Here is a 26,481-nt window from a genome sequence, read left to right on the forward strand (position 1 = left end):
TCAGTGCCTGAAAACAATAATAAAAGTTTGCTTATTTTAAAGGAGGACTAAGTTTGGAAAGAGGAAGAACTATAAAAGAACTAGAAGGGAAAAGGCCAGGTGGACAATCCTTGTAACCCTGCCATAGACTACAAGAATAAAATGCCACTTGATAGAATTAAAATGCAAAATATAATTAATGAAGCTAAAAAGAAGTATTTTGCAAGTACTTTGAATTCCTAGTTGTGGAATTTAACAGTATCCTGTAAAATTGCTTACTCAGATGTGAAAAAAATTTGGAGATATGAACAGAAACAGTACCTACGTGTAGGTTAGCCTAGATAACTGTTGCAAAAGAAATCAGTCCTCTTGCTCCCAGGAACACAATGTGCAGTGTCTAGGATCAAAAAGAAATGTGCTCCATGGTGGTACTAATGTGTGTATGTAATTTAGAGGTTTCCATCCTCCTGTGAAACATCTGGGCCAGACTACTTTCAGAGCCAGGATACAATACTAAATGGAAAAAGACTACAAAAAATTGGCAAGGAAATTGCTTTATTCCCAAGCAGTCAATTTTACACTGTCCTTATCTTGGCAGGGTTGAGACACTGTAGGAGTCCATTATGACCCAGCACAGCTTCTTCTTTGTCCAATAAGCCTCTTAAAATAGGATCACTAAGGAAGAAAAATGACAAAGACTGAAAAGGGAGAAAAAAAGTCAAGACAGGTAGCAAGGAATAAAAGATGGGTAAGCAAAAATGCTTTTTGTCTGAGGGTCTGAAAGCTGTTTATAAACTTGAATAACTAAGCCCAGCAAGTAGGTGTTATAATCCCCATTTTATAAGTGGAGAATCTGAAGCATCAAGGAACTTGGTGACTTGGCTAAGGCCACAGGGAAAATTAGTGTCATTGTTGAGTTTACATTTCAGGAGTTCTCACCTCTCAGTCCTGTATTTAGACCACTGGATCATTTCTTTTTTTACTAGTCCATTATTCTGCAAATGAACATTGGGTGAACAGTACAGAGTTTGCCCGTATAGCTAAAGACTGAGGACAACATTTTGAGAGTGCCTAACAGTGACTTGGGATCCTAAATTCCAGTTTCAAAAATGACTTAGGCACTTAGAAGCTGAAGCCTCATCACAGTCATAATGGACACATACTGGTAAATGGCCAAGCTATTTTCCAAATAATTTGGGGTTTTTTGCTTCAGAAGCCACAATAAAATATGGGAAAATTGGTTTGGGTCAAACTGAGATAATTTGGGATTTTTCTCCCTTCATTGGCACAACTCTCCCCCCCCCCCCCCCCCCCCCCCCCCCCCCCAATTCTGTTGTTTCAAATAAAATGTTCTTTGCCACCCAAGCTAAGGCATTTAATTTTTGGACCCTTGTGAGAAAAAGCAAAGGAAACGAAGGGTCACATTTAGTAAATTGGTGATAATATTGTCATTCCTTTAAAGCAATAATTCAGTAGGGTTAAGACACCTGGGCTTGATGTGAGAGACCATGGTAATCACTACATTGCCTGAAGGATTTGACCTCATATCTTCCACTTGCAAAAAATGTGCCTGACCACCAAGCTTTAGCGTGTTATGGGCTGAGGCACTCTCCATGTCTCCAAATGACAGTTTTCCAGTCTGCATAAAATACTTTAAATATCAGTTGAGCCAGAGCCTGAGAGAAAGTGACTGTATAGGTGATATGTGGGTCACTCAACTGGAAGCCGTGGTACCAGTCCCTACTCTTCTGAACCTGGCATTATTTCTGTAAAATGGAGCAGTATTAACCAGAGATAAAGAACCATTCTGCCCCAATAAGGCTTGTAGTTGAACATGAAGGCATGCTGGGGGGCGAAATGGCTTCAGATCCTTCAGCAAAAACTGCATTAGAGAAAGGTGCGTGTCAAACACACCCAGCCCCCTGGGCCAGATGTGACAGCAGGGCAAGTGGCAATGGTGTGGTACTTAGCATAGCCATTGCTCACCCTCTTTTCCCCCCACCTACCAACATGCTTGTCCCACCCCCACATTCCCAGCCCCTCCATGAGCCCCCATTTCAGTGGGTGAAATGACTCCACTGGCTTATGGGCTGTATCTTTGATACCCCTGGTGTCTTTGATCTCCCTTGTGAATGAAAAGGAGATTAAGGGCAGTACCTCCTCCTCTCTGAATCTAGTTCTGAATGTTGTGGTTTTTTTGGCAGGTGAAGATAACTGGCAAATTCAACCTAAATTTGTGACTGTTTTCAGGGTGATGAAAAATGCATTGGGGGGAAGGAGGGAGTTTGCTATCTTAGCTTTATAGCTAAATCAAAAGATACTTTTGCAGACTTTACTGGATGCAACTACCATACTTAATGAATATAGGACAACCCTCCAATACTTAGATTCTTTGTATGGAAAATTTACAAATCTGTTATAATTTTCCAGGTATAGAATCTAATTATTGGAGGTCTGCCTTGAATTTGTTCCCCTCCCACTGCTAGAGCAGGGAAAATAAACCTGCAAGGGTGGTGGGGGGAAGGAATCTAGCCCTCTGCTCCCCCAATTTCTTCCCCTGCCCCGCTCCTTGTTGTCAGCTTCTGCTCTCCCTGAGGACATGGAAGTGAAAAGCAAATTTGAAAGGACTGACTGAAATTACAATGGTGATTGCTTACTTCATAAGCATATTGTAAGGATGGCTGTGAAATACTCTTCAGTGTTAAATACAGGATAAATGCTAAATGTTATGTAACCTGGAATAAAATTTTGAATGTGATGCAACTGTTCTTATAATAAGTATGTAATGAATTTATTATTAGTTTAGATTCTCTGACTCACGATTTGCTTTTTGTTTTGTGTTTGTACAGCACCTAGGATAGTGTGGTCCTGGCTCCCAGCTACTATGGCAATTCAAGCAATCAATAATATTGATAATTTCTTGTTAGTCTACCGCAATAAGTCTTATAAGCTGGAGTTGGGTGAAGTGTTATTTCAGATTCCCTGATACCCATTTCTACACTTTTACACTGGGACAACGGCTTTGTAAACATCAGGCATTACAGGTTTTTTGATGTTCCACTTTTATTAAATTAGGACTGATGCTGATTCACAAACTCTTAGGACTGGGCCTAAAAACTGCTGCTATCAATGCAAAGGTCTAGTCTCACAGATTTTAAAGCATTTTTCCATTGTTTTACAATTTTGCACAGATACCTAATGTCACTTTACAGTAAAACAGGACCAAAATACCAGTAGTAACTACACAATTCACTGTTTATACGTGGATAGTACATCTTGCATTGTTAAGTTCCTAACTAATTTGCTGGCCAAGATGCATGCAAGTTTCCTTTTTATGTGGAGATGAATATTTTAATAGCATCTGATAACTAAGAAACACAGTGGTATGAAAGAACTTCAGCAAAATGAAGACCCCATCACTTTCCTAAAAAATATATAAGTGGAGCTCTATACTTTCAAAAAGGACTAATGATTTTGGGTGTCCAACATGAGACAACTCAAAAGGCCCAGATTTTTCAAAGGCAGGTGCTAAGCACTTTGTGAAAAGTAGGTTGCTCAATCTAGGCACCCAAAAAGACAGGCCTCCATTGGTCATTTTGTAAAGTTAATGTCTAGGATGGATTTAAGAGAAAGTCAATATAATATAGGTTCGTTCTGTACCCTTATTCCTCTTCTGCTTTTTTCTCTCTAGCTTTCTTGTCTTCTCTTCACCCTTTCTGGCATTAAATGGTCCCTATACAGTTCTCTTCTGTCCCCATGTCCTCTCTTCCTCAAAAAATTCTTTGCATTCCCAGGATCCCTGCTTTTCTTCTTATCCTTTTAGTTTCCCATCTCCTGTCCTTTCTCTCTTTTCCTTAAAAGTCACCCTCCTCCACTAAACTCTGCAGACTCCTCCCCTCCCAACAACCCCTTCTTTGCTGTTTTCCAGGCAGGTGTCTAGTTCCTCCCTCTTCCACAGCAGGATCTCATCAGTATCTCTTTCTCCCCCAGCCATTCTTAGGTGAAATGGTGCTCTATGCAAGTAGGGGGATGGGTTGGTGAGCAAGCAAGCTGAAGCCAGATTGCTGCTGGCTTTTTTATCTTCCCTCTTGGCTCTCATGTTACCTCCAAGTTTTGCTGAGATGCAGCCAGGATCACAGCAGCTACAAAGAGGAGAAATACTACCTGCTTCTGTAGCAGCAGCTCCAAGAATCCAAAGGTGCGTATTGCTCCAAAAGGAAAAAAACACAGGTCAGAGTGTCCCGACATGAGTGCCTAAAGTTGGGCATTTAAATCTGTATTAGGCACCTAAGTAAAATGCCTGTTTTTAAAGGGTAGGCCTAGTTTACAAGGAATTTTTTTAAACTGAAATCATTACAGCAGTTCAGTGCGTATAAAGCTGCTTTGTACCACTTTTAAGTGGAATAGCTGTAAATGGATTAAGCACTTTTATGTCTCTGCTACTTTATCCGCGTGAGGGGGCATGTACCACTCTGATACAAATTTTGTATTTAGGAAAGGCCTTAGTAAAATACCACTTGCCTGATATTTCAAATTGAGGTCAAAAAGTGTCAATAAACCTGAGGGGATGATCTGTTCATGCTGTCTACACACAGACAGGGCAAGTCTTTGTATATCCAACCTCTTTTAGTTGCAATGCTCTGGTACTACAGCTGATTAGGTGCCAAGAGACAGATCTAGCATTTTATTTTACAAAAGATTATACACATTCTAGCTGGTGGTACTTGGAGTTTGCTGCAAAAAAAACGATAGTAGTAGTTTTGGTAACACACAGGTGCATCTGCCCTTTGCCGGGGGTCCTCTGTAAAGGGAGATGCTGCTTTTCACCCTGGAGGAAAAAGTATATTGAAACAAAAGAGGTTAGTAAGTGTTTTGCCTGGCAGGGATTTTTTTTTTTTTTTTAACAGGTTTTTGCCTCAGAATTCTACCACGTTGTATATTTACAAGGCGGCTGCATAATTCAGCAGAGTGCATCTAAATTCATTGTGGAACAGTTTACATGGCACAGCATGGGCGCTTTGAGAGAGGAAGAAATGGATACTAGGGATGATGTAGGATGCGAGTATCTATTTGTATATATGCCAACAATTATGAGCCAAAGAAAGTTAATTCCTAGGGGTCACTTTGTAGATAAGTGATGATCTCTAGGCTGGAAGGGAATACTAGTTCAGGAGGAGCCACACGTCCAGCTTGAAATGCACAGAAGAGAAGCCTGCTTTAACAGCAGCTTACGCAGAACACATGAGCTCTGCCTACTTCTGGCCTAGCTTCACTTCTCTTACACAGCTTATAAACTCTGCATGCCTCTGCTTTGAAGCTGTCTTCATTAGAAAATCTAGAAACTCCTCAGGAAGAAAACTCCAGGACATAGCAAGCATGCTATACTACTACCCAGCTGGGGAAAAAAACTGAAGATGCCCAGTGATAACTATAAGGGAAGAGAAAAACCTCCTACAGCTCCCCACTACTCTTACCACATATACAGTAAAATGACTGAGGCAATATATCAATTGAACTATTCCCAAATGTCATAATTGTGTGAAGTGATGTGGTTTTGAAACCTGGACAGAGAGATGAGTGAGCACCCAGACTGGCATGCTTCATAGTGGGCAACTGGAAGAGGGAATGTTTGCCCCACACTTCCGGGGTCCCAGGGAGCAGGTGACTTGTGCTGGGAGCATTTTCATTTTTCTGCTTTTGGTTCCCTCCTAAACAGAAGTTCAGTAAGTCAGCAGCCTGAACTTGACTGAACTCTGCAGTGTGCTTACCTGACCATGGGTGACCAAGGAGGAGGGGAAGTGTTTGAACCTACATTTCCAGGTTCCAGGGACTGGGATGTGGTGAGAGGGCATTATGAAGAGGCATAGTTGAGTAGGGATTGAGGACACAGCTAGCTGTTAGACAGATAGCTTGTATGGAACAAGCAGTGAAAGGGAGCTCATTAATAAACAGTGCCAACAAAGGTGGGGGGCGGAGAAAGGGTGGTAGGGTTCCGGCTGTGTACCAGAGTGGCCAGTTTTGGCAGCAGGGGGGTGATTGAGGGGAAAAGTGATGCAGTGTAGGATGCCTAGAAGACTGATTAGACATATGTCATGAATTATTTGGTGTTCATAAGTAACACTGAACCAGTTCACAGTGAATCAGTTCAAAATAGTACTTGATTTCCCAGGTACACTTTTGAACCATTCCAGCAGTTTTAAGTTGGTTTTACAGGTCTGTACATGTGTGCACCTCAGGTCTTAGCTGAACTGAAATCTATCCAAGTGTTACATGTGTTCATAAACTGAGACCTCATCCCAAATCAGTTTCTTGCCAATGTGAAGTAAAAGGGTTACTGCAGACCTAGACCTGAGAAAACCTATGAGGCCCTAACAAGGATGGAAATTAAAAAGAACAAGTTCCTAACAACATTAATCAAAAAGGATTAATCTGCACCTCTAAGCAAGGTTATAGCTCATGATCTTGGGTGACTTACTGCAGCAGCCCTCAACACAGCCCTGGAGAGTTTTGGGACCTACTGGGCATGTCTACACGAGACGTTAAAGGCTCAGTAGACTAATTTTACTGCACAGTAGCATGGTTGGCAAAACCCATGCTAATGAATAGTAGAATTAGTCCACTGCACATTAGTGTTAGAAAAAAAGCATGGGCTGGCGCTATTGCACAGTAGTGCCGATTATGGCACATTAAGTTGTAATTACAGGTACTAAAGCTTAATGCACTGTAATTACAGCACATTAACGAATGTGTAGATGCACGCAATGTCTCTTACTATAAAGGGAAAAGGCAGCTTAGACCTCTTAAACTACTGAGATGCTATGATGAGGGGGACATATAAGTACCCACATGAACAGAATAAAATCAGACAAGGTACAAGTGCAATCAATTTAACAAGTTGTGAGTGTATTATAAAACAGTGTCACACTGTGAGGTACTAATAGTGAAAGCTACTGATTACTGGCTCTTACTTCTTATTCCTCCGTGCCTGGAGTAGTACTTAGGTTGTGAAAGTAAACTGTTCCTGTTCTGTGATGCTGGCTTCAGGCCTTCCATAGATAAATTTCTTTTCACGCTCCAAATGCCTTCCAGAGCCACTGTTAATAATTTGTTAAAATAATGCCATTAAGCACTGATTGCTTTAGCTTGGTTTCTTTTATTTTCACCTATTGTGGTATCAAAGGATTACTATAACCTAAAAATATCTTGTATCTACCTAGTACTGTAACTAGAATCAACAAATCTTAATAGAAACAGGTAATTGCAACAAAATGTTGTAGCACCAGACATTAAACTTAATATGCTTCATTTTTCTAATGTTTTGGACTGACAGATACTGAAAGGCATTATTCTCTGACAGATATGCAATTCAAAACACATATGCTAATTTTCCCAGAAGCTTCCAAAATTATTGTGTTCAGATGGATTTATTTTTCCCAGTCATATACCTTACCATTAATGCTTAGTTCAGTTTTGGTCATACTGTCTCAAGTAAAAAATAGGAGATACAGAACAGGTCCAAGTGAAGGGCAAGGGAAATAGAAAGACTTCCACATAAGGAAAAGTTAAGTTATATGTCTATATAAAATTCATGGTTTAAAAAAATTACCTGGTAGAAATAAATCAAATTATGGGTGTTGTGAAGGTCCTTGGTTGGGTGATGCTTATTTAAGAACAGTGGGATCCCCCTCAATGGAATTGCAAGAAAACAAATTTGAATTTGATCAAAGAAAATGCTTATTACAAATTGTGCAGTCAGCACAACTCACTGCCACAACATTTTATTCAGATGGAGTCAGATACAAAAAAGGACTTGGGGAGAATTGAGGTGCAAAACTGTGATCCAACGTTCTCCTCACCGACCTCCATTCAGTGGCTGCCTAAATTCACTAAGGCTGCTTAGACGTGAACCTCCTGCCCCACAGCGCTTTACTTTAAACTCGGTGCCCCCCTGCACTGAACACAGCACATACTCAGAAGCAGCAGCGTGTTAGTTTGTCCTGGCTCGCTCAATGTCTGCATACATTGCGCGTTTCAGCAGGGCTTTTTGGCGTCTTCATCTAATGGCTGGTTCAACTGAATCAGCTATTAAATAAAAGCTCCAAAAAGCCCATTGAGGCGCTCAGTCAATAGACACTGGGGAGTAGGGTCGAACTAATGCACTTCCTCTTCTGGTAAAGTGCTCTTTTGTGTGTTTTTTTTCATGTCTGTCAGCAGCCAGAGTGCTTCCCTGTATTTGGCTTGAAAATTGCAGAGGCACATATAAGCCCATACTCACAGCTTTGCTTTAGTTCAAAACTGTTGTGGCAGAGCAGCTAGACACCTAGCTCCCACCTCAGCCCTACTAGGATCCAAAAACTAGAGAGCAACTACGTTCCTTGAGGGCCTTCCACATGCTTGTAGCACATCTACACACCAATAGGACTGGGCCCCTTAAAAAGGCTATTGTAGCTGCTTGCTTCTGATCTGGCAGAGAGTGGTGCCAACTTCTAAAAAACAGTCTACTGATTAGAAAATCAACCCAGGAAGGGTAAGACCTGAGCTCAGTGCCCTCTTCATGCTGAGGGGGTTCAAATCTGTATTTCCCACCTGCCAGGAGAGTGCCTCTAGCGGGACAGGCCCACAGGGGGACCATGGCACCCCTTGCTGGTGAAAACAATCTTGCATCATGCTAACTCCTCAGGGTAACCTCCTCGTTGCCCTGCCTGCCATGTCTTGATGGAAACTGTATTTTCTGTTGGGACACTGTTCCTGAAAATCCCCGAGTATGCTCACTGGATCTGCTCTTGGCCTATCTTAACCTGATTTGCTGGCCCCCTCAGTCCTAGTCACAGCAACAGACCCAAAATCCACAACCCCACACTGCATGCCATTGACATCTATATCTCACTAACTGACCAGGCCCTGCTAGCCTATCAGTTCCTGTGGGCACTAACTCCTTAGGTGCGTTAATTGTGGTTTCCGGCTGCCCCTATACTCATGACCACGTCCATTCACTGGGTCTTCTGGCCCTGCCTATTTGTTACCTCCTTCTACTTGCCAGGCCCCTGGCCCTGGCACAGGTTCGGCAGCCCATAAGGTCTCTGAACTTTACAGGGCTGCTCTCTCCCTCTAGCTTTGGCCCACTGGGTCCCTGACCCTGAATGGACCAATCTCTCTGTGTGTCTCTCTCACAATGGGCCCTCAGCCCTGTTTCAGCTTCAGCCTCTGCAACCCTTCAGGTCCCTGACCCACAACCACCCATAGTGCCTCCCAGGCACGCTGTATAGTCTCCACTACACCCCTATTGTCACGATCTAAACCTTATGTTAAAATGAAACATAAGGCAACAACCAGGTGATTTCCACCAGGTGATTTCCACCTTGAGCCCAATCCTATTACTCTGTAGATGTGGTACAAGCATAAGTAGGACACTTGAGGGACCTTGTTGCTCTCTAGTTTTTGGATCCCAGTGGGGCTGAAGTGGGAGCTAGGTGTCTAGCTGCTTGATCATGGCAGTCTGAGTAGCAAGAAGAACAAAAGTGACTCTCTAAAGGGACTGCAGGACAACTGGATTAACAGAATATTTTACTACCCTAGAAGGGTGACAGAACAGAAACTGGAAATCTGTTATCATCTTATCTGCACAGCCCAGTGATTTTATTAAGGTAAAATCTAGTCTGTAATGGAGTTCAGCCAAGCAAAAGATAAGTAAAGGTTTGAACCTGAGTCTTCAAAACAAGCCAACTGCATGTGATAGACTAACTCAGAGTAAATCAAACAAGCTACACATTTTCTAACACTCCTGAGTTTTTCAATTCAGTGGAGAAGGGCAGCATATCACGAACTCTGCATGATGGGTACAAACAGGTTACATTCCTGAACTCCTGATAGACTGCAAAAATGAGGCTGCAGCTGCTTGTTTTCTTTTTATATTCTGTACAGGACTGAGCCCTGGAAAAATAATCATACACCACGGATAACAGAAAGATGGAGGGAGGGAAGTAACTAAGGGACAATAACACCGCAAAACTCAACCTGACCTTTGAATCACATGCCTCCTTGCGATTATGTTAGAAGGTGAAATTCCAACAGATAGCTAAAACACTTTGTTTGACATTGCCAGCTTCTTTATATTTCTGAGTTTAGCTTAGGACGTTACTGAACTAAACATCTAGGTCTAGATCCTACTTTGTCTACTAGTTATTGGAGGACTTATATTCCACTCACCTCAAAAATGTGTCACTAGGTCACAAGCGTGATCCTATTCCACCTGAGTGCAGTAAATCTTTTTGTGCTCTCAGTGACCACCTGGTGCACCTCCAGAGGCAGATACTGTTCTGTTCATGGCAATACACTGCTCTCTCTTTTTTCAGTGGACAGCCTTAGGTGGCTGCATCTTGTTGGAATCCATCTGGATCTTGCTTCATAAAGCAGGGAGATCAACTGAACCAGCACATCTCACAGACAACAGCACCAGCTTTTTGAAAAGTAAAGGGAGGAGGACTAGTGGTTGCAGCACTTACCCAGGAACTGGGGGACCTAGGTTACCCTGGGGCGACCTAGGCCTACCTTACCCTGATGGAGGGGTTTAAGCTACACTCCACTTCACAAGAAAGTGCTCTAACTCTATGGTCAAGGGCTAGACAGGGCTGAAAGCGTTTTTCAGCCTTCCTGTTGCAGCTAAATCACTGAGCAGAAAGGGATATAAGACTCACAGAGCCAAAAACAGGGCAAATTGGGGGGAAAATACTTCATCCTGGATTAGTGTAAATATGGTATTAATGGTAATACTAGTTTAGCTATCCAGGAGGTCACACTTGGAATATCACGTGTCCTCTGAAATTTCCCATAGAGGCATAATAATAAATGCCATTTTTAAAGCAAGGCTACAACTTAATAACTACTTACATTGTGTCAAACAGTGACTTTTCTGTTTGAGAACAAGATCTTTTACCAATACCTAACCCATCTAGAAGGTGACTATGATTCTCCAGTTATGTTCAGGGGAGACTTCCAGGAATGACTGTATATACATCACCTAATCAACTGTGCACTTCAGCAAATCCTGGGAGAAATATTTTGGGGCTGGTTCTATTTTATCAAAGCTAACCAAGCATTCAGAATGCCCATCATGGTGACATTTCCCAGATGATAACACAGGTGGCAGCATCTATTCATGGCCAAACTGAACGTTTCAAAACAGCTTTGATTCACTGGTAGACAAAGTGCAGCAATACAAGCCCATTTCAAGCCATTAGACAGACGTTTGTAATAGACATAAATCCTGATTCAGTTTCTAGGGAAATTGTGGAATCTCCATCATTGGAGGTGTTCAAGAAGAGGTTGGACAAGCATTGGTCAGGGATGATCTAGGAATAGCTATGCCTATGCTCTGCTATAGATCTTTCCCATGCTTCCAGCCTTTGCTAGTTGCCACATGGGGCCCAAGGAAAGAATTTTTTCCCCTCCTGCTGCTACATGTCAGATGTTTTTTCACCTTCCTCAGAAGCATTAGATGTTGGCTACAGCCAGGACTGGAGATTTTGACTGGGGTGTGCCAGCACTTCTGCTGGGACTTCAATCTGGAAGTTCCTGGTTGAGGGTCTTGCCCCTCCACTCATGGTCAAACTGATCATCATTATTTAGGATCAGGAAGGAATTTTACTCCGTAGTCAGACTGGCTCAGACTGTGGTTTATTCTGCTTTTTTCTGTAGAAGACATGGCTCTTTCCCTTGGATCTCTAGAGCTCATTTTAACAACCCTCACAGCTGCAGGACATTGGCCACTGCAGTCCCTCTACTTTAGCTGTGGCAAGTTACGTTGCCATGCCTTGTGGTTGTGTTAGCATTGACCATGTAGCTTTACTAATAGGTTAGGCAATGAATTTATACAGAATGGTTTGGATAGGGATGCTTCCGCCTCTTGTTGGGGGGAGGGGAGGTTGGAGTAGATGGTCTCTGCAGATCCTGTCCTGCCCTGCTTTTCTGATTCCATGATTTATGCTAAGTTCTCAGTCCTGCACCACTAAATTTGGGAAAAGATTTTGTGCTGATTTATGGAGGCAGAAACAAGCCTTTAATCTCCAGAAGGGAGTTAATGTGTGTAGATTTTCCACATTTTATAGTTACAGGTCATATTTTGTGAAAACCGCCTGAGCATGTGAGCAAATGTACAAAGTTCTATAGAATTAAAATCTCAGCCTGTTTTCCTGACACCTCTTCACGGATATTGTTCAGCCTACCACCTCAGGCTTAGCTCGAGTAAGATAGAGGTCTTCATCTCAAGCTTGCTTATTATTTCTTTTTGTGATCATTGCATACAACCAGAGATATGCGGCAGAAAATTTTCCAGTGCTTTATTTTTCCGTGGGAAATTTTCCATTTCTAGAAATTAACTGGTTTCTGAAATTCATTAGTAACAATGAATGGATGCCAATACAATACTAGGCAAGCTTGGCATTTTCGAAGTTGTAATTAATGTTTTTCAGGTGAGTATCCCTAGGAAGTCTGTAAGAGAGTACATGCTTTATTGATTTGTAAACAGGACGGTAAACACTAGGGCTGTGCGAAGCTTCGGTCGCCGATTCAATTTGGAGATTTGGCTGGATTAGGTAGCCGAATCTCTGAATCTAAATCAAATTGGGAGACCAATTAAAAGGTCTGAATTGAATCGTAAGCCTCTGAATCGATTCGGAAAAGGTTCAGTGCTGCTTTGGAGATTCGGCCATAGACTGAACACTGGACACAGCTGCCTCCAGCTGGTAAGTCAGTTGTGGTGAGCAGAGGGGGGAAGAAGGGGCATGGGGGGGGAGGGGGACAGATCAACGCACCCATAGCAAGGGAGGGATTGCGGCTGGGCTGCCAAGGAGGGGGTCGGGCAGCTTGCGCTGCTGCGCACCACTGGTCTGGAAGCTTCTCGCGTGGCGGCTTGTCCAGCGACTCTCACTGTTGCTTCTGCCACTGGCCTGGGAGGGCATGGGGTGAGCACGTGTGCACCAGGATCTGCATGCAGCAGGTGGGGCCAGGGCTGTGCCAGGAGAAAGACAGAAGGCACTGGGAGTGGGAGCTAATGCCACCGCTCAGCCAGCTGGTGCAAGGCCGGTACAAGACTGAGTCCCTATGCTGCCTCCAGACAAGTGGTGTGTAGCGGTGGGAGCTGGCCTGGGCTCCCTGCACTTCCTAGATGAGCAGCGGCTTTGCCCCGGCTGGGTTAGACAACCCTAAACCTAACCCTAATCCTAAAGCTAACCCTTCCCTCCCCGCTCTACCCAGCACAATGGACCTACCAGCTAGAGGCAGCTGTATCCAGCATCCAGGACAGCTGCCTGCTTAGTATGGCTGAATCTCTGAAGCAGCGCTGAATCTTCGGATCCGATTTGGCTGAATTGAATGGGGACAGTGATTCAAATCATCAAATCAAATCACTGTCCCTCCAAATCAGCTGAACCCAAATCCAAAGCAAATACTTGCTGCTTCACACAGGCCTACTAAAATACACTTACATAATAACCCAAACCAAAAATCAAGTTATGAATTCACCTAATTGGCTGTGCAGGTCAAATCAAAACCAAGCCACAGCATATCATCCACAGTTCTTTGGGTGTGCTAAAATTAGTGTGTCAATAGTTTTCTGTGCCTTCATTTTTTTTCTTAAAATTTAAACAAACAATTTAAGGGAAGTATATGCTGTGTATTGTCTGCATTTTGACAAGTATTCGAATAAAAATAATTTCTTTCCACATAAAGCTTTGAATTTGCTTGAATATAACATTTAAACCACATTAAGTGTGCTGTATTTAATTTTTTTCCTAATCAAATATTTCAGTTCAAATACTTGTGGGTATTGGAACATAAAATTAACAGGGGGGTACTTTTTCAGTTTTTTTACTAAATATAAGTCAAATAAACATATTAAATCAAATCACACTCTATTTAGGGCATTGGAAAATTTTCCACTTCAAAATTTTCTGGAAAACCCACATCTCTGCGTACAATGATATGATCTTGCTTGTTAGTCAAATCTGTAATCCGGGCTTCATCTCTGGCCTTACTCTAAATTCTCACATCTAGGTTATGCTTAGCTCTTACGACTCTTTCTTCGTGATGCCTCTTAGATAAGATCTTTCCTACCAACCTACGTAGTTACGTCTCCCATCAAAGCTCTTGTTAACTTGTATTTTGACTACTACAACATTCTTTTCTCTGGGTTGAAAAGGGCAAACTTGCCCTGCACATATCCACCAGGATTGCTGCTGATGTTGCAAAGATAATTTTCTCCACTGTTGCTTAGACCACATATCCCCTCTCCTTCTATTCCTGCATTGGCTCCCCTCCTTCTCAGTTGTACCAAACATAATCAACTCCTTGTCCCCTTTGAGGCATTTTACAACACACTGTCATTCTACCTATTAGAGCTGCATGAAGCTTTGGTCCTTGATTTGATTTGGTGGAGATTTGGCCCAATTTGGTGGCTAAATCTCCAAATCTGAATGAAACTGGAGGACCCTTTAATCTCTCTGAATCGAATCGGAACCCTCCAAATTGATTTGGAGAGATTTGGAAAGATTCGGACATAGAGACAGCTTTAAATGTTTTTTCTACATATCTCTAGGTAGCAGGGGCTTGTGAGTGCTGCGATGTTGAGGCCCATGGAGCATCCCACATAAGCACAGGAGAGGGTGTCCCCACCACACTTGGCAGCAGACCTGTGTCACAGGGCACTAAAGTGCCTGCTCCTAGAAGAGCGGAAACTGCCTGGGGAGAGCTGGAAGAGACGGGGAGAGCTGGAAGAGATGGACAGAAGCCCAGGTGCAGGTTATCAGGGCAACAGGCTAGAGAACAAATTAGCCTGCACCAGGACCTGTCAGCTGATCAGAAAGGGCAGGGCCCTTATAAATCCCCAGGCCGGAACTAGGGAGGGCAGTTTGCTCCCAGCAGCCAAGCAGGAAAGAGCCCTCCTAAAGGGAGCTAGGGAAAGAGGCCTGAGAGTGAGTCTAGCTTCTGAGAACGTCTGGGGCAAAGTTTGATTCTTTTAAAGGGGTGGAGAATGATGGGAGCTTATGTGTTATGTTATAGCCTGGGGCTTATGTTTTGTTTACTGTTTCATAACAACCGGTTGTTTGGGTGAAGCTATTTGGGGAAGGAGGAGGCCTCACTGGAGGCCCACTGCAGCACAGGGACCTGGGCACCAGTGAGGGCACAGCATAAGAGGTGGGGGGACCCCAGCACCAGCGAGGGCACGGCATGAGGGGCCAAACTGCATTAAGGCCTAGACTGGACAACATCAATGCCATCTGCAAGGCTTGGTGTGATAAAGGGGTGGCTTGGAGCCATGCATCTAGCCCATAATGCTAGGGTGCCGCAAAACACATTGTGAAATGGGACCCACAAGTGGTCTGGGAACCCACAGGGTTCAGAGAGTCTATCAAACCATGTCCAAGAGGACTTGAAGGCAGCCTCCCTATTTTTATAAATACATCAAGACGTGGCGGGTGAGAATTGAGGCTGCCCATTGGGCCAAACTAGCATGGTCGAGGAGCCTTAGGAGATCACGGCCATCCTTAGGGATCCCATCCTGTGATAACCAGGAAGTGGACCAGAAGCCCTTCTGGTCCACTTCCGGGTCTGCTGGGGAGTATACTGGGCCCCCTGTCTCTTCCATACCCCTTGGCTTGGCAACTGGTGCCTCCTGGGACTGTAGGGGGGCACCTGGGGTCCCCCTGTGTCCAACTGCTGAGTTGGGGGGGTCCCCCTGCATGTTCCCCGGCAGACCTTCCAGGTTCACCACTGAGCATATGGAGGGCCCCCTGCACTCCTGTGGGATGCTCCATGCGCCCCAGCACTGCAGTGTTCACAAGCTGTACCTGCTACCTCAAGGTACATAGAAAAAACTTTTTAAAGCTGTGTCTTTGGTTGAATTGCTGATTCTCTGAATCTGCACTGAATCTTTGGATTCCGCCAAATCCAATCAGAGACAGTGATCTGAATCAATGAATTGAATCGCTGTCCCTGATTTGGACCAAATCTGAATCGAATAGGGCCTGCTACGCACACCCCCACTACCTATGGTTTCTCATTGAGTGATGGGTCACCTCTTGCCTTTAATCAACCCATGGTACCCAATGCCAACCCACATATTTGGTAGATTCCCCTTATAAACAACCATGAAGCTATGTCACTTCCTCCATTTAATCTTTCTTTAAAAACTCTCCTTCACCATTATGTCTACAACAACTTGACAACAATTGCAACCTACTGAGGTTATTATCTGCAGTGCTGACCAATGTTGTCCTATTTCCTTATATTACCCATCAATTTTTCCACTCCTGTCTCATATTTAGATTGCAGTCTTTGGGTAAGGGACAGTCTTTCAGTCTGTTTTTGCAAAATGCCTAGCCCAATGGCCTCCTGGATCCCAAGTAGGCTCCTGAACACTATAGCAATTACAAATCAACAACAACAACACAATAAATGGCTACACTTCGAAAATGTGGGTAGTAATTTTTTCATAGGAATGTAAAGATTCAAATAGAGTCAAAGTGTTTTTGCAGAACACAAATGCTGTCAAATAAGATTACAAGAGTGGTTGATTGATAAAGGTAACTACATAGATATAATATAATTTTGTAAGTCACTTTACATAGGGGGTGAACAGATGTAACAATTATACCAGTACAAAATGATTCCAGTAAGTGCTGTTTCAATATAACTACCAAATCTATATATTCCTATAAGAGTGTAAGTGGAGCAAAACTTTAACCTTGTTTCCTCCAGAATTAAACTTAGTTATTTAACTCGAAGAGCTAAAGAAGAATGCAGACATAACAACTATATTGGAACAGCTAATGTGGCAACTCCTTTTTTGCACTTTTAAAGCTTAAAGTTGTATCTGCCTGTAACCTTATTAGCATAAAATATTCTGATTAAAACATTAGTACTATCAAGAAGTAAGGAGCTGTAAATGGAGAAAATGGTTAAACAGAGATGTTTCTAGTAAGATTCTACAGGGATTTGTATTGTGCCCACTGCTGGTCAACATTTTAAATGCGTTCTAGAAACAAATATAAAATGGAAGCTATTTAAAACTTGAAGATGATCCAAAGATTGGCAGAGAAAATGAAGAGAACTGAGAATAATATAGGACAATGTAGGCTTCTTGGTAAGCTGGGCCCACTTAAACATAATATTTTTAATAGAGCCTAAAACAAAATGACATGTGCAGGAAAAGGAATGCAGTTTTAACCAAGCTTTCATCCATTCAGTGAGTGCCATAGTGATCTTGTATTGTTCTAGTTTTTTGTGCAGTATCAAGTCAAATGTCCACAGAAGTCTAAGGGCCAACTCCTATTTCACTTTCATGGCTAGGTAAATGCCACTTAGGCAGTAAAAGTACAGTCTTTGGTACTTACTTGGCTTTACAGATTTTCTTGGCACATGGAATGGGATCAGATGCATGCAACTGCTGGAATAAGGGAGAAGGAGGACCCTCCAATCTTTTAGCACAATAGTGTTCAATCTGTGACCTGATAGCCAGATTCAAGACTCCAAAGTGAGGGCCAGCTCCAGTCAGCACAGGGGATCAGCAGCAAGCACCTCAGCCCAGTGCATCCCCTTCCCTGCCCTGTACCCTGGCACTGATTCCTTCCATAGTTCTCCCTGCTCTCTCCCTGTTCCTCTATCCTTAGACAAGGGCTGCTTACTGGGGATAACTAGATTATCTCCAGAAGTTCCTTCCAATGCTAGTTTTCTATAATAAAACCTCTCTTCCCTCCATTTCTCTCCCCCTCCTTCTGACCTCAGCAGCTACCTCTCTTCCCCCTTCCCTACTAAAGTAGTGGTAGCCTGTAGCATCTGGGTTGCACACACCCCTCTTGCTCTAAAAGGTTGAGTTCTCTAGCTTTAGCACAATAGTTTAGTAGCTAGAGCACTTTCCCAAATGGTTCAGGTTCTAGGCTCTCCTAGGTCCAGATGGGAATTGAATCTGCATTTCCTACTTCCCTGAAAATCCTCTAATCAGTAGGCCATGGGCTAGACGTTCCCAGAGCACCCCTCTCTTGCAGCTGGCCCACTGGGCAGCAAAAATGGAAGATATGTGGAACCAAAGGAAAAATATGCTATGTAAACCAGACACTACCCTGAAAGGGAGGGGGACCTGGCCTCTCTTCCTCTGAGGCAGAAACTATCCCACTGCCAGGGCTGGAGCCAGAACCCAGGGCTCCCTCCCTTTCAAAGCAGTATCCGCCTCACTGAGCTGCTCCTCATTGGTTTGCTCACCTAATCCCAGCCACAGTATCTTCCTTTCTTGGGTAGCCAGTGGATTAACTTCAAGGAGTCCCCCAGAGCTTGGTCCTTGGGCCTGCACTGTTCAATTTCTTTATTAGTGCCTTGGATGAGGGGGTGAAAAACACCCTGTTTAAGTTTGCAGATGACACCAAGATTTGGGGTGAGGCTGGCAAACTAGAAGGGAGGGACAGGATACAGTTGGACCTGGACAGGTTACAGGGGTGGGCAAATGAGAATAGGATGTGTTTCAATACAAGTGCAGGGTGCTGCACTTGGGCAGTAAGAACCAGCAACATACCTACAGACTGGGGAATGCTCTTCTCAAAAGCACAGTGGCAGAAAGAGATCTTGGAGTCATTACTGATTCCAAGATGAACATGGGCTGCCAATGCAAGGATGTGGTCAGTAGGGCTAACCATACCCTGTCATGCATCCACAAATGCATTGCAAGCAGAGCCAAGGAGGTGATCCTCCCTCTCTATGTTACACTGGTCACTCCGCAGCTGGAGTACTATATCCAGTCCTGGGCATCACACTTCAGGAGGAATGTGGACAGCATGGAGAAGGTCCAAAGGAGGGCCACTCACATCAGAGGGCAGAAGGGCAGACCCTACGAGGACAGGCTACAGGACCTTAACCTGTTCAGCTTTTGCAAGAGAAGGCTGAGAGGGGACCTGGTGGCTGTCTACAAACTTACTAGGGGGGGACTAGCGGGGAATGGGAGAGACCTTGTTCTCCTGAGTGCCTCCCCGAATAACAAATCATAACAGCCATAAGTTGACTGAGAGTAGGTTTGAACTAGACATTAGAAGGCACTGCTTCACAGTCAGGACAGCTAGGATCTGGAACCCACTTCCAAGGGAAGTGGTGCTGGCTCCTACCTTGGAGGGTCTTTAAGAGGAGGCTTGACAATTACCTAGCTGGGGTCATTTGAGCCCAGTTTTCTCTCCTGCCCAGAGCAGGGGGTCAGACTAGAAGATCTGCAAGATCCCTTCTGACCCTACACCTATGAATAAGAGGTCACTCTGAGCAATATATAACTTTTTGTTCTGGTGGTTAGAACATTGCTATGGAGTAAGAGCTATCAATTCAAACTCCTCTGGGTGAGGGGACCTAAAACCTAGATCTCCCATTCTCTGAGGAAGCATGGTAGTCACTAGGTTATTTGGTTTAAAGGGTAGAAGACCACTCTGACCCCTCTGTGGTTTTGTGGGGGAACTCACACAGACTTATGTGTAGCCAGACTATTTCATTCTGCCTTGCATCCTATATGGCAAGAGTGGAGCCTTCGGAGTATGCTGGGGAAGAAAGCACAAAGCAAACATAGCTACATAGGTTGATACAGAATCCACAATTTGGGCAAGTGCCAAAAGCTGCACTTACTTACACAGCTATGTAAGTGCCACTTAAAGAGCTAAATCTCATTTCAGCATTATGTACCCATTACCTTTCCCAATCAAACTTTTAATCATGTAAAAAAAAATATAATCAACTTGATAACCTATTTTCCATACTAATCCATGTGGACTGGCATCAATTATAGTTGCCTACTTTAATTTTTAATTAAGTCCTATATAGCTGTTCCATTTGGTTGTCAATAATTTATGCTGAGTTAATAAATCTATAGTTACCCAAACCATTTACTTTTTTTGAAATATTGGCATGTTAGCTCTCCTCCAGTCCTGGAACTTCCCTAGTGATCCAAGAGTGACTGTTAATAAACATTAATGACCCATAAAGCTCCATCGCCAGCTTTTTAAAAAACTTAGATACAATTGATCTGGGACTGCCCATTTTAAAATGCTTAATTTTAGTAGGTGCCATGTAACACCAACCTTAGTTACTGCTACAGTGGAAAGTATTTCATCATCATTCTCTGCTAGGAATACTTCATTTGTTTTTGTTTTTTCCTGCCACATATAACGTAAATATGCATTGAACACTTTTACCTTTTCTGTTTTATTTAGTAACAGTCCTACTATAACCATCTAGTAATGGATTCCCTTCTTTTGTCCTCATCTCTACAGGGTAGCAGATTTCCCCTTGAATTTCCTTGTTTCCCTTATCAGTTTTCTGCATTTCCTAGTTTCTAATTTATATTCGTTAACAACCTCCCCTCTGGCTCTTGTAGAACTAGATAGATCTATCATTTCATGAATGTGTTGACTCAAACAATCATTTTTGGTAAGGACCCAACAGATAGGCTGGAAAAGCAGATTTTTCTGAATGTGCTACAGCAGATATTGTGCAGTTAGCAAATCATTTTAAATCAAATCATCCTCCAAAAGAACAAACTGATGTTAACCATTCTGCAAATCTACAGAGTAGAATGTATTTCAAGGAGCAGTACTGTTGTGGCACAGAAGTGGACTGCATGATGTATACTTTTATCCTTAATGATTTTATGACACCCAGCATCTTCATGGGTTGGTAACAGTGTTGCCAAGTAATTCTGGTATGTTGCTTGTACTTGAATGGAAAATATTTCAAATGTCACAGACTTAAGCAAGGCAGGCTAATTAAAGAGATGGAAACGGTTAAGTAAAATATAATTAGAAAAATAAAGACATTCATATTTAGTATCTGGTCACTAACATAAGTACTGTATATGGCAGATCTTTACTTAACTAAAACCATCTCTTCTAGTCATAGGGAATTTTTCCAAATCTGCACCTGTCTATTGGACAGGGGGGAAAAAAACAGCCTGAGAGAAGAGAATGGGGGAAAAAAAAAAAGAAAAAGAAAAAACCCCAGCTAGCTCCTCACAACAGCTGTCCCTCACCAATAGTCCCTCACATTTTTCTGTCCCCTACCAGTAGTCCCTCACATGTTGCCCCCCAAACAGAACAGTGGGATCTTGCTCTAGGAAATCAGGGTCATTAAGTGAGTGTGTGTATATATACATGGCAATAGCTGTAAATATTAAGTCATTAAAAAAAACAAAAATACAGTAAAATGCCTTTCACACTGTTTTTGTGGATATCAAAAGCAATTTAATAATGAATGGCCAATTATTGAGACTGAATAACAAAATATTCTGAGCATGTTTTATAAAGGTTTGCAAGTCATCTTACATATATTTTCTTCAGCTGTAATGCAATCATATTTTATAACATTAAGGAAAAAATCTTTTAATCCCTGAACACCAAAGAGAACATCCAATGAGAATACTGAGTATTGCACAAGGAATATAAAAATGGCTCTTGAGATTACTCAACAGTGATCTCATTCTCCTCTCACAGTCCACTAAAATGTTGTCAAGCATTAAATCTTAAAAATTTGGCAGGCAGCCAAGATCTTGCAACCTTCTTCGGGTAAAGGAGATCTGTTCGGTCTTCATAAAAATGGAATTTTAGTGTACAGTGGGAATTCAAAATTTAGACTGAAAACAAGGGGGCTATTAAAAAAACAACATACAAATAGAAGTTTAGCAGTAGGACCATAAAGGAAGGAGCTAGAAATATGGGCCAGATTCACAGGGAAGCTATATGTTCATTGAAGAAAAGTGTTTTTACACTGAGATGACTAGTTTACCACAATACAGCTATCTTGATGTAAAATCCCAGTGGAGACCAGGTAAATGCCACTTCTACCCCAGTGTAGCAAGCTGAAGTGAACTCAGGCAGACAGTGTAGGGCTGACCTTGACTGGCTCCCCCAGGATAAAACTACCTGTGCATTGTCTTTACTGGAATTTTATATCAAAATTATTATGTTTATATTTAAAAAATACATGCATGGTAGGAAAGACAAAGTTTTGAGAGAGGATTTCCACAATTTAAAATGTGTTCTATATTCAGACAGCGAGAACATGTGTCACAAGCTTAGATTTATATCTAACTTTTGGCAATATGAAGAAAGTATGGTAGCTAATATGAATTCTATCTGAAAAGGCATAAATGCATGTAGCACTCTAAGTTTTAGTAAAACTGAGACCTTATAAAAGCAAAAGTAATTTTGTTTATGCATGAACATTTTTACTTCCAAATGACATGGGTTCATAGGAAGGTAGGGCTGGAAGGAACCTCATGAGGTCTTCTACTCCAGTGGTTCTCAAACTTTTTTTTTTTTGTATCCAGACCCATTTGTAAACATCTATGGCCAGTCCCGACCCACTGCACCCCACCCCCAGGTCCCAGCCCCACAGTGTGTGGGGATTGGTGGGGTTTGTGTGGTTTTTCTCCTTTAAAAGAGAATCTGTTTTTAAAGTTTGTTCCCAACTCTTTCATATATTCTTGCAATCCACTTTTGGGTCATGACCCAGGGGTTGTGAAACACTGGTCTATTCCAGCCCTCTGTGCAAGGCAGAATTATCCTTGACTACATCACTCCAGCAAGCATCTGTCCAACCTGCTCTTGAAAAATTCCAGGGATAAAGATTCCTCAACTTACCTAGGTAACTTGTTATGGTGCTTGACCACCTTCATAGTCAAGAAGCACCTTCTAATCTTCAACCTATATTTCCCCAGCTGCAGGTTGAGGCCATTGTTCCTAGTCCTGTCCCCTATGGACACAGAAAAAAGCCCACCTCGATCCTCTCTGTACTCCTCAGGTATCTGAAGACTTATCAAATCCCACATCAGTCTTCTCTTCTCCAGACTAAATAACCCTAGCTCTTTCAGCCTTTTCTCATAAGCCATGCTTTCACTGAAGTCTTTCCAATCTTTCTTGAAGTGTGGGGCCCAGAACTGGACATGGTATACCAGTTTTGGTGAAGCCTCACCAAAGCTGGTGAGACTTCACCAGTGCTGAATAAAGCAGTAAAATTACTTTCCTTGATTTACAAGTGACACTCCTATTAATACAACCCAGTACACCATTGGCCTGTTTTGCAACAAGAGCGCATTGTTGATTCATATTTGGTTTATGGTCTCCTGTAATCTCCAACTCCTTCTATGCAGCCTAGTCAGTGATTCCCCAGTCTATATTTGTGCATGCAATTATTTGGGCCAAATGCAGGACTTGGCACTTGCCTCTGCTGAATTTCACTTGGTTGACTGCAGACCATTTTTTTTCCAATCTATCCAGGTCATTCTGGAAGCTACCCTTACTCTCCAGAGTGTTTTGCAACTCCACCCAACTTGGTGCCAGCTACAAATTTGCTAAGCATGCATGCAATCCCATGATCAACTTCATTACTGAAGTTATTAAACAATACCAGAAGCAGAGCAGATCCTGGGGAGCCCCACCCGATATTGACTACTAGCTGAGCACGATGATCCAACCATTTATGTACCCACCTCACTGTACTTTCAGCTAGTCTGTGTTTCCTTTGTTGTTGATGAGAACATCATGGGACACTGACAAAAGCCTTGCTAAAGTCGAGGTATAACACATGTGATTTGGGAAACTCTAAGAGATGCAAAGTGTTGCAAATCAAGGTTTACAAAAATAGGATACTGAACTTGTGACTTCAAGCTAGACAGACCAAATATTTTAAAAACAAATTCCAACTAAGTACAAGCTGATTTTTATATATAAACTGCAGAAAGTTCTACTCTAGATAGAAAACCTGATATCAGTTTGTATTTTAATCCCTAGGTGTTTTATTTAAGAAAAAAATATCCACAGGGCTAGGCAAAATTCAGAAGGCTGTGGCAGGTCTTCGTCCAGCAGTAGTCTAATTTTTTCAGTGGCAAAATTAAAATGCTATGGAATGCTGAAAATCAATTCTAGATTTCAAATGGCAACTCGTCATGTTTTTTTTGCCTCTTTTATAAGTTAGGTTTCATATTTTAAAGCACATCTCTAGTCCCAGGGACTAAACTCACAAACAGGGCGTTTAGACTAAAGTAGCCTTCCTCCATAACCACAAGCAAAGTATACAAGTGCCAAAAATCCTTTGCCTGAATAAATACCATTTACTAATACAATCCGGCAATCAGAGCCCAAATGCTTTGCGAGGGTTTTGTGGATTTGTTTTTATTTTTTGTTTCTTGAAAGGGAAAGAGCCATTTCTTCTGTATAGTGCTATCACGAAGATAATATCTGTCATAGGGGAATTGGATCAAGCTAATAGACCATCTCCAAATGTCTGTGTAATGTCAGACCGATACATTGGATGAACTACTTCATGCTCTATTATGTACTCCCCTAATCTCAGACCCACGAAGCAAATACCGAGCCACTGAGCTAATTAGACTACCAATGCGACTACGCCTTTGGCTTTCAAGAAGGATGCTCGCCTGCGTCACCCCTCATGAGTGCATCTGATGCCATTTCTCAAACACTTGCTTATCTGGCAGGCGCGGAGAACGATTACCTGCAGCCGGCTGTTTAATTTGACATTCGTCTCTCCGAAAATAAAGCTCTTCCTCCAGGATCTCCTTCACTCTCTTAGGTGGCTCGACATATACAAATTTCTTCCCTGTTGGGAAAAGACATCGTAGGTGGGGTTACTTTACATCCCCCCCTCACTTTTTGCAGACCTCCTGTCTTACAGGAGTGGAAATGGGGGCGCCCTGTCACACCACGACTGGGGGGTGAGGTGGGGATCCATTTGCCCAGGTGGCTGGGCAAGGGGCTGCCCCCCCGCCCCTCTGGGCTGGCTCTAGAGGTGCAGGGAGAGGGGCACCTGCCCGGCTACCTCCCTGGGAGCTTGGGCCGCTTCCAGGGGGGCCTCCCCACGCGGGGAGAGGCCGGGGGGCGCGAGGCGGGAGAGCCGAGGCCCGGGACGGGGGCCGGGGACGCCAGGCTCACAGGGCTGGGCGCCTCCCGTCGCCTCCGCGCAGGCCCTGCTCGCCGCTTCCTCGGCCGCCGCCTGTCGCTGCTCCGCGGCCGCCTCCCTCATGCCGCCGCCGCCGCCACCGCCGCCTGCGGGCCCGCCCGCCCGGGCCGCCGCCGCCACAGCCGCGCCGCGCCGCTGCCATAGGAACGGCGGGAAGGGGCGGGGCTAGAGCGCGGCTCCGCACGTGGCACGGGAGAAGCGGTGGCGGGAAACTACCTGCGATCGCGGAGAGGCCAGGCAGGAGCAGGCCCCTCCCTTGCCAGACCACCCCCCACCCGCGGGACACGACCTGCGCCCAGCCTCCGCTTCCATCACGTCAGTACGTGGTTAGGAGGTGACAGGCGGCTCTCCCCCCCAGTCCATATCAGTGTGGCCACGGGGGCATAGTCCTCCTTGAGCCCAAATGCGGCAGCAGCCTGACCCCGAGTAGTCGCATGGACTGACAACATTTTGTAAGGGCTGGAGGGTGACGGGCACGTTCCCTTGGTGTTTGAGCTGTGCTGTGTCAGGGCTGACCTCTGGTTTTGGTCCCTAGCGAAGTCCCCAGCAACCACTGGAATGCGGGTCTACCCCTGGGAAAAGGCACCACCAGCAGTACCTCTGGGTGGCTGCTGCTCACCAGCCTTCCCACCCCTTGCTGCTGACACCACCATCACGGCTGGCTGCTGCTGCTGGCTGCAGCTAGTTGCCAACCACTAGTTGGTGCTCACCACCCCCTCCACTGCTGACCGTGCCATGGCTGCCTGCAAGAGCTCACTTGTTGCCGCTATGCTCCTGCTGCCGACAGCGCTGCTGCTACCTGCGGGAGCTCACCATGCCCAGCCTGCCTCCGGGGGCACATGGCATTCATGGTGTCGGGGTTGACCTCTGGCTTTGGTCCCACCATGGGCACTGGCACCACCCAGGCAAAGTCCCCAGGGACACCCAGTGCCTCTAAGGGAGGCTGAAGAACAACCTGGCATATGCAGCAGAAGAGGTGGGAGGGCAATGACCAGCAAAGCGCAGAAGCGCAGGGAATACCCAGAGCGGAACAGAGGTGTAGCTATAGTCCTGAGGTCCAGGACATACTAGCCAGGCCCAAGGATAGTTACTCTTTCACTCATTCACATATTGATTTGATGTATAGCCCTCTCCTCCCAACAAGACATGTGGAAGGCTGTTCTCTGCAGTTGCTCCTCAGCTCTGGTGCCTCATCCCACTGGAGGCCTGCCAGAGCCTCAAGGCAGTTTATAGTAAAGAAAAAGCCTCCTAAAACAAGGGGACAAAATAACTTCTAAAAATCAAGCAGTGTTAAAATAGAATATATCACTGGCTCCCCACCTTCCTGTATTCAATACCCCCACCAAGCTTTGCCTGCTAAGTGCTTACCTATGTAGGAAAGTGTTACACCCCTTTCAGGTGAGTCAGGCTCTGGTAGGCCTCAAGAGCTGCATCCAGGCAAGCATGGCCATGCAGTACGTATGCTGCATGTGTACATACTGCATGCTTTGTTGTTTTCCATGCTGCAAGGGAGCA

The 26,481-nt window shown here is 44.0% G+C and overlaps 1 protein-coding gene across 2 annotated transcripts; it reads right to left on the reverse strand.

Annotated features, from left to right (window-relative positions):
- Positions 1 to 3,009: 3,009 nt before the first annotated feature.
- Positions 3,010 to 25,120, reverse strand: C1H11orf97 (chromosome 1 C11orf97 homolog). Of its 2 annotated transcripts, XM_090030515.1 has the most exons (4): positions 24,939 to 25,119; positions 24,502 to 24,606; positions 6,948 to 7,073; positions 3,010 to 4,807 (listed from the first exon to the last, which is right to left on the reverse strand). In XM_090030515.1, the coding sequence occupies exons 1-4, from the start codon at positions 25,027 to 25,029 to the stop codon at positions 4,803 to 4,805; spliced, it is 327 nt and encodes a 108-aa protein (XP_089886641.1). In that variant the 5' UTR covers positions 25,030 to 25,119; the 3' UTR covers positions 3,010 to 4,802. The 2 variants fall into 2 exon arrangements, with proteins under 2 accessions (XP_089886641.1, XP_089886634.1); XM_090030508.1 differs by lacking the exon at positions 3,010 to 4,807 and having other exon boundaries at positions 6,934 to 7,073; positions 24,939 to 25,120.
- Positions 25,121 to 26,481: the final 1,361 nt, after the last annotated feature.

Source organism: Crocodylus siamensis, chromosome 1 (genome assembly GCF_052110815.1).
Source record: "Crocodylus siamensis isolate JL-2025a chromosome 1, ASM5211081v1, whole genome shotgun sequence".
NCBI lineage: Eukaryota > Metazoa > Chordata > Crocodylia > Crocodylidae > Crocodylus > Crocodylus siamensis.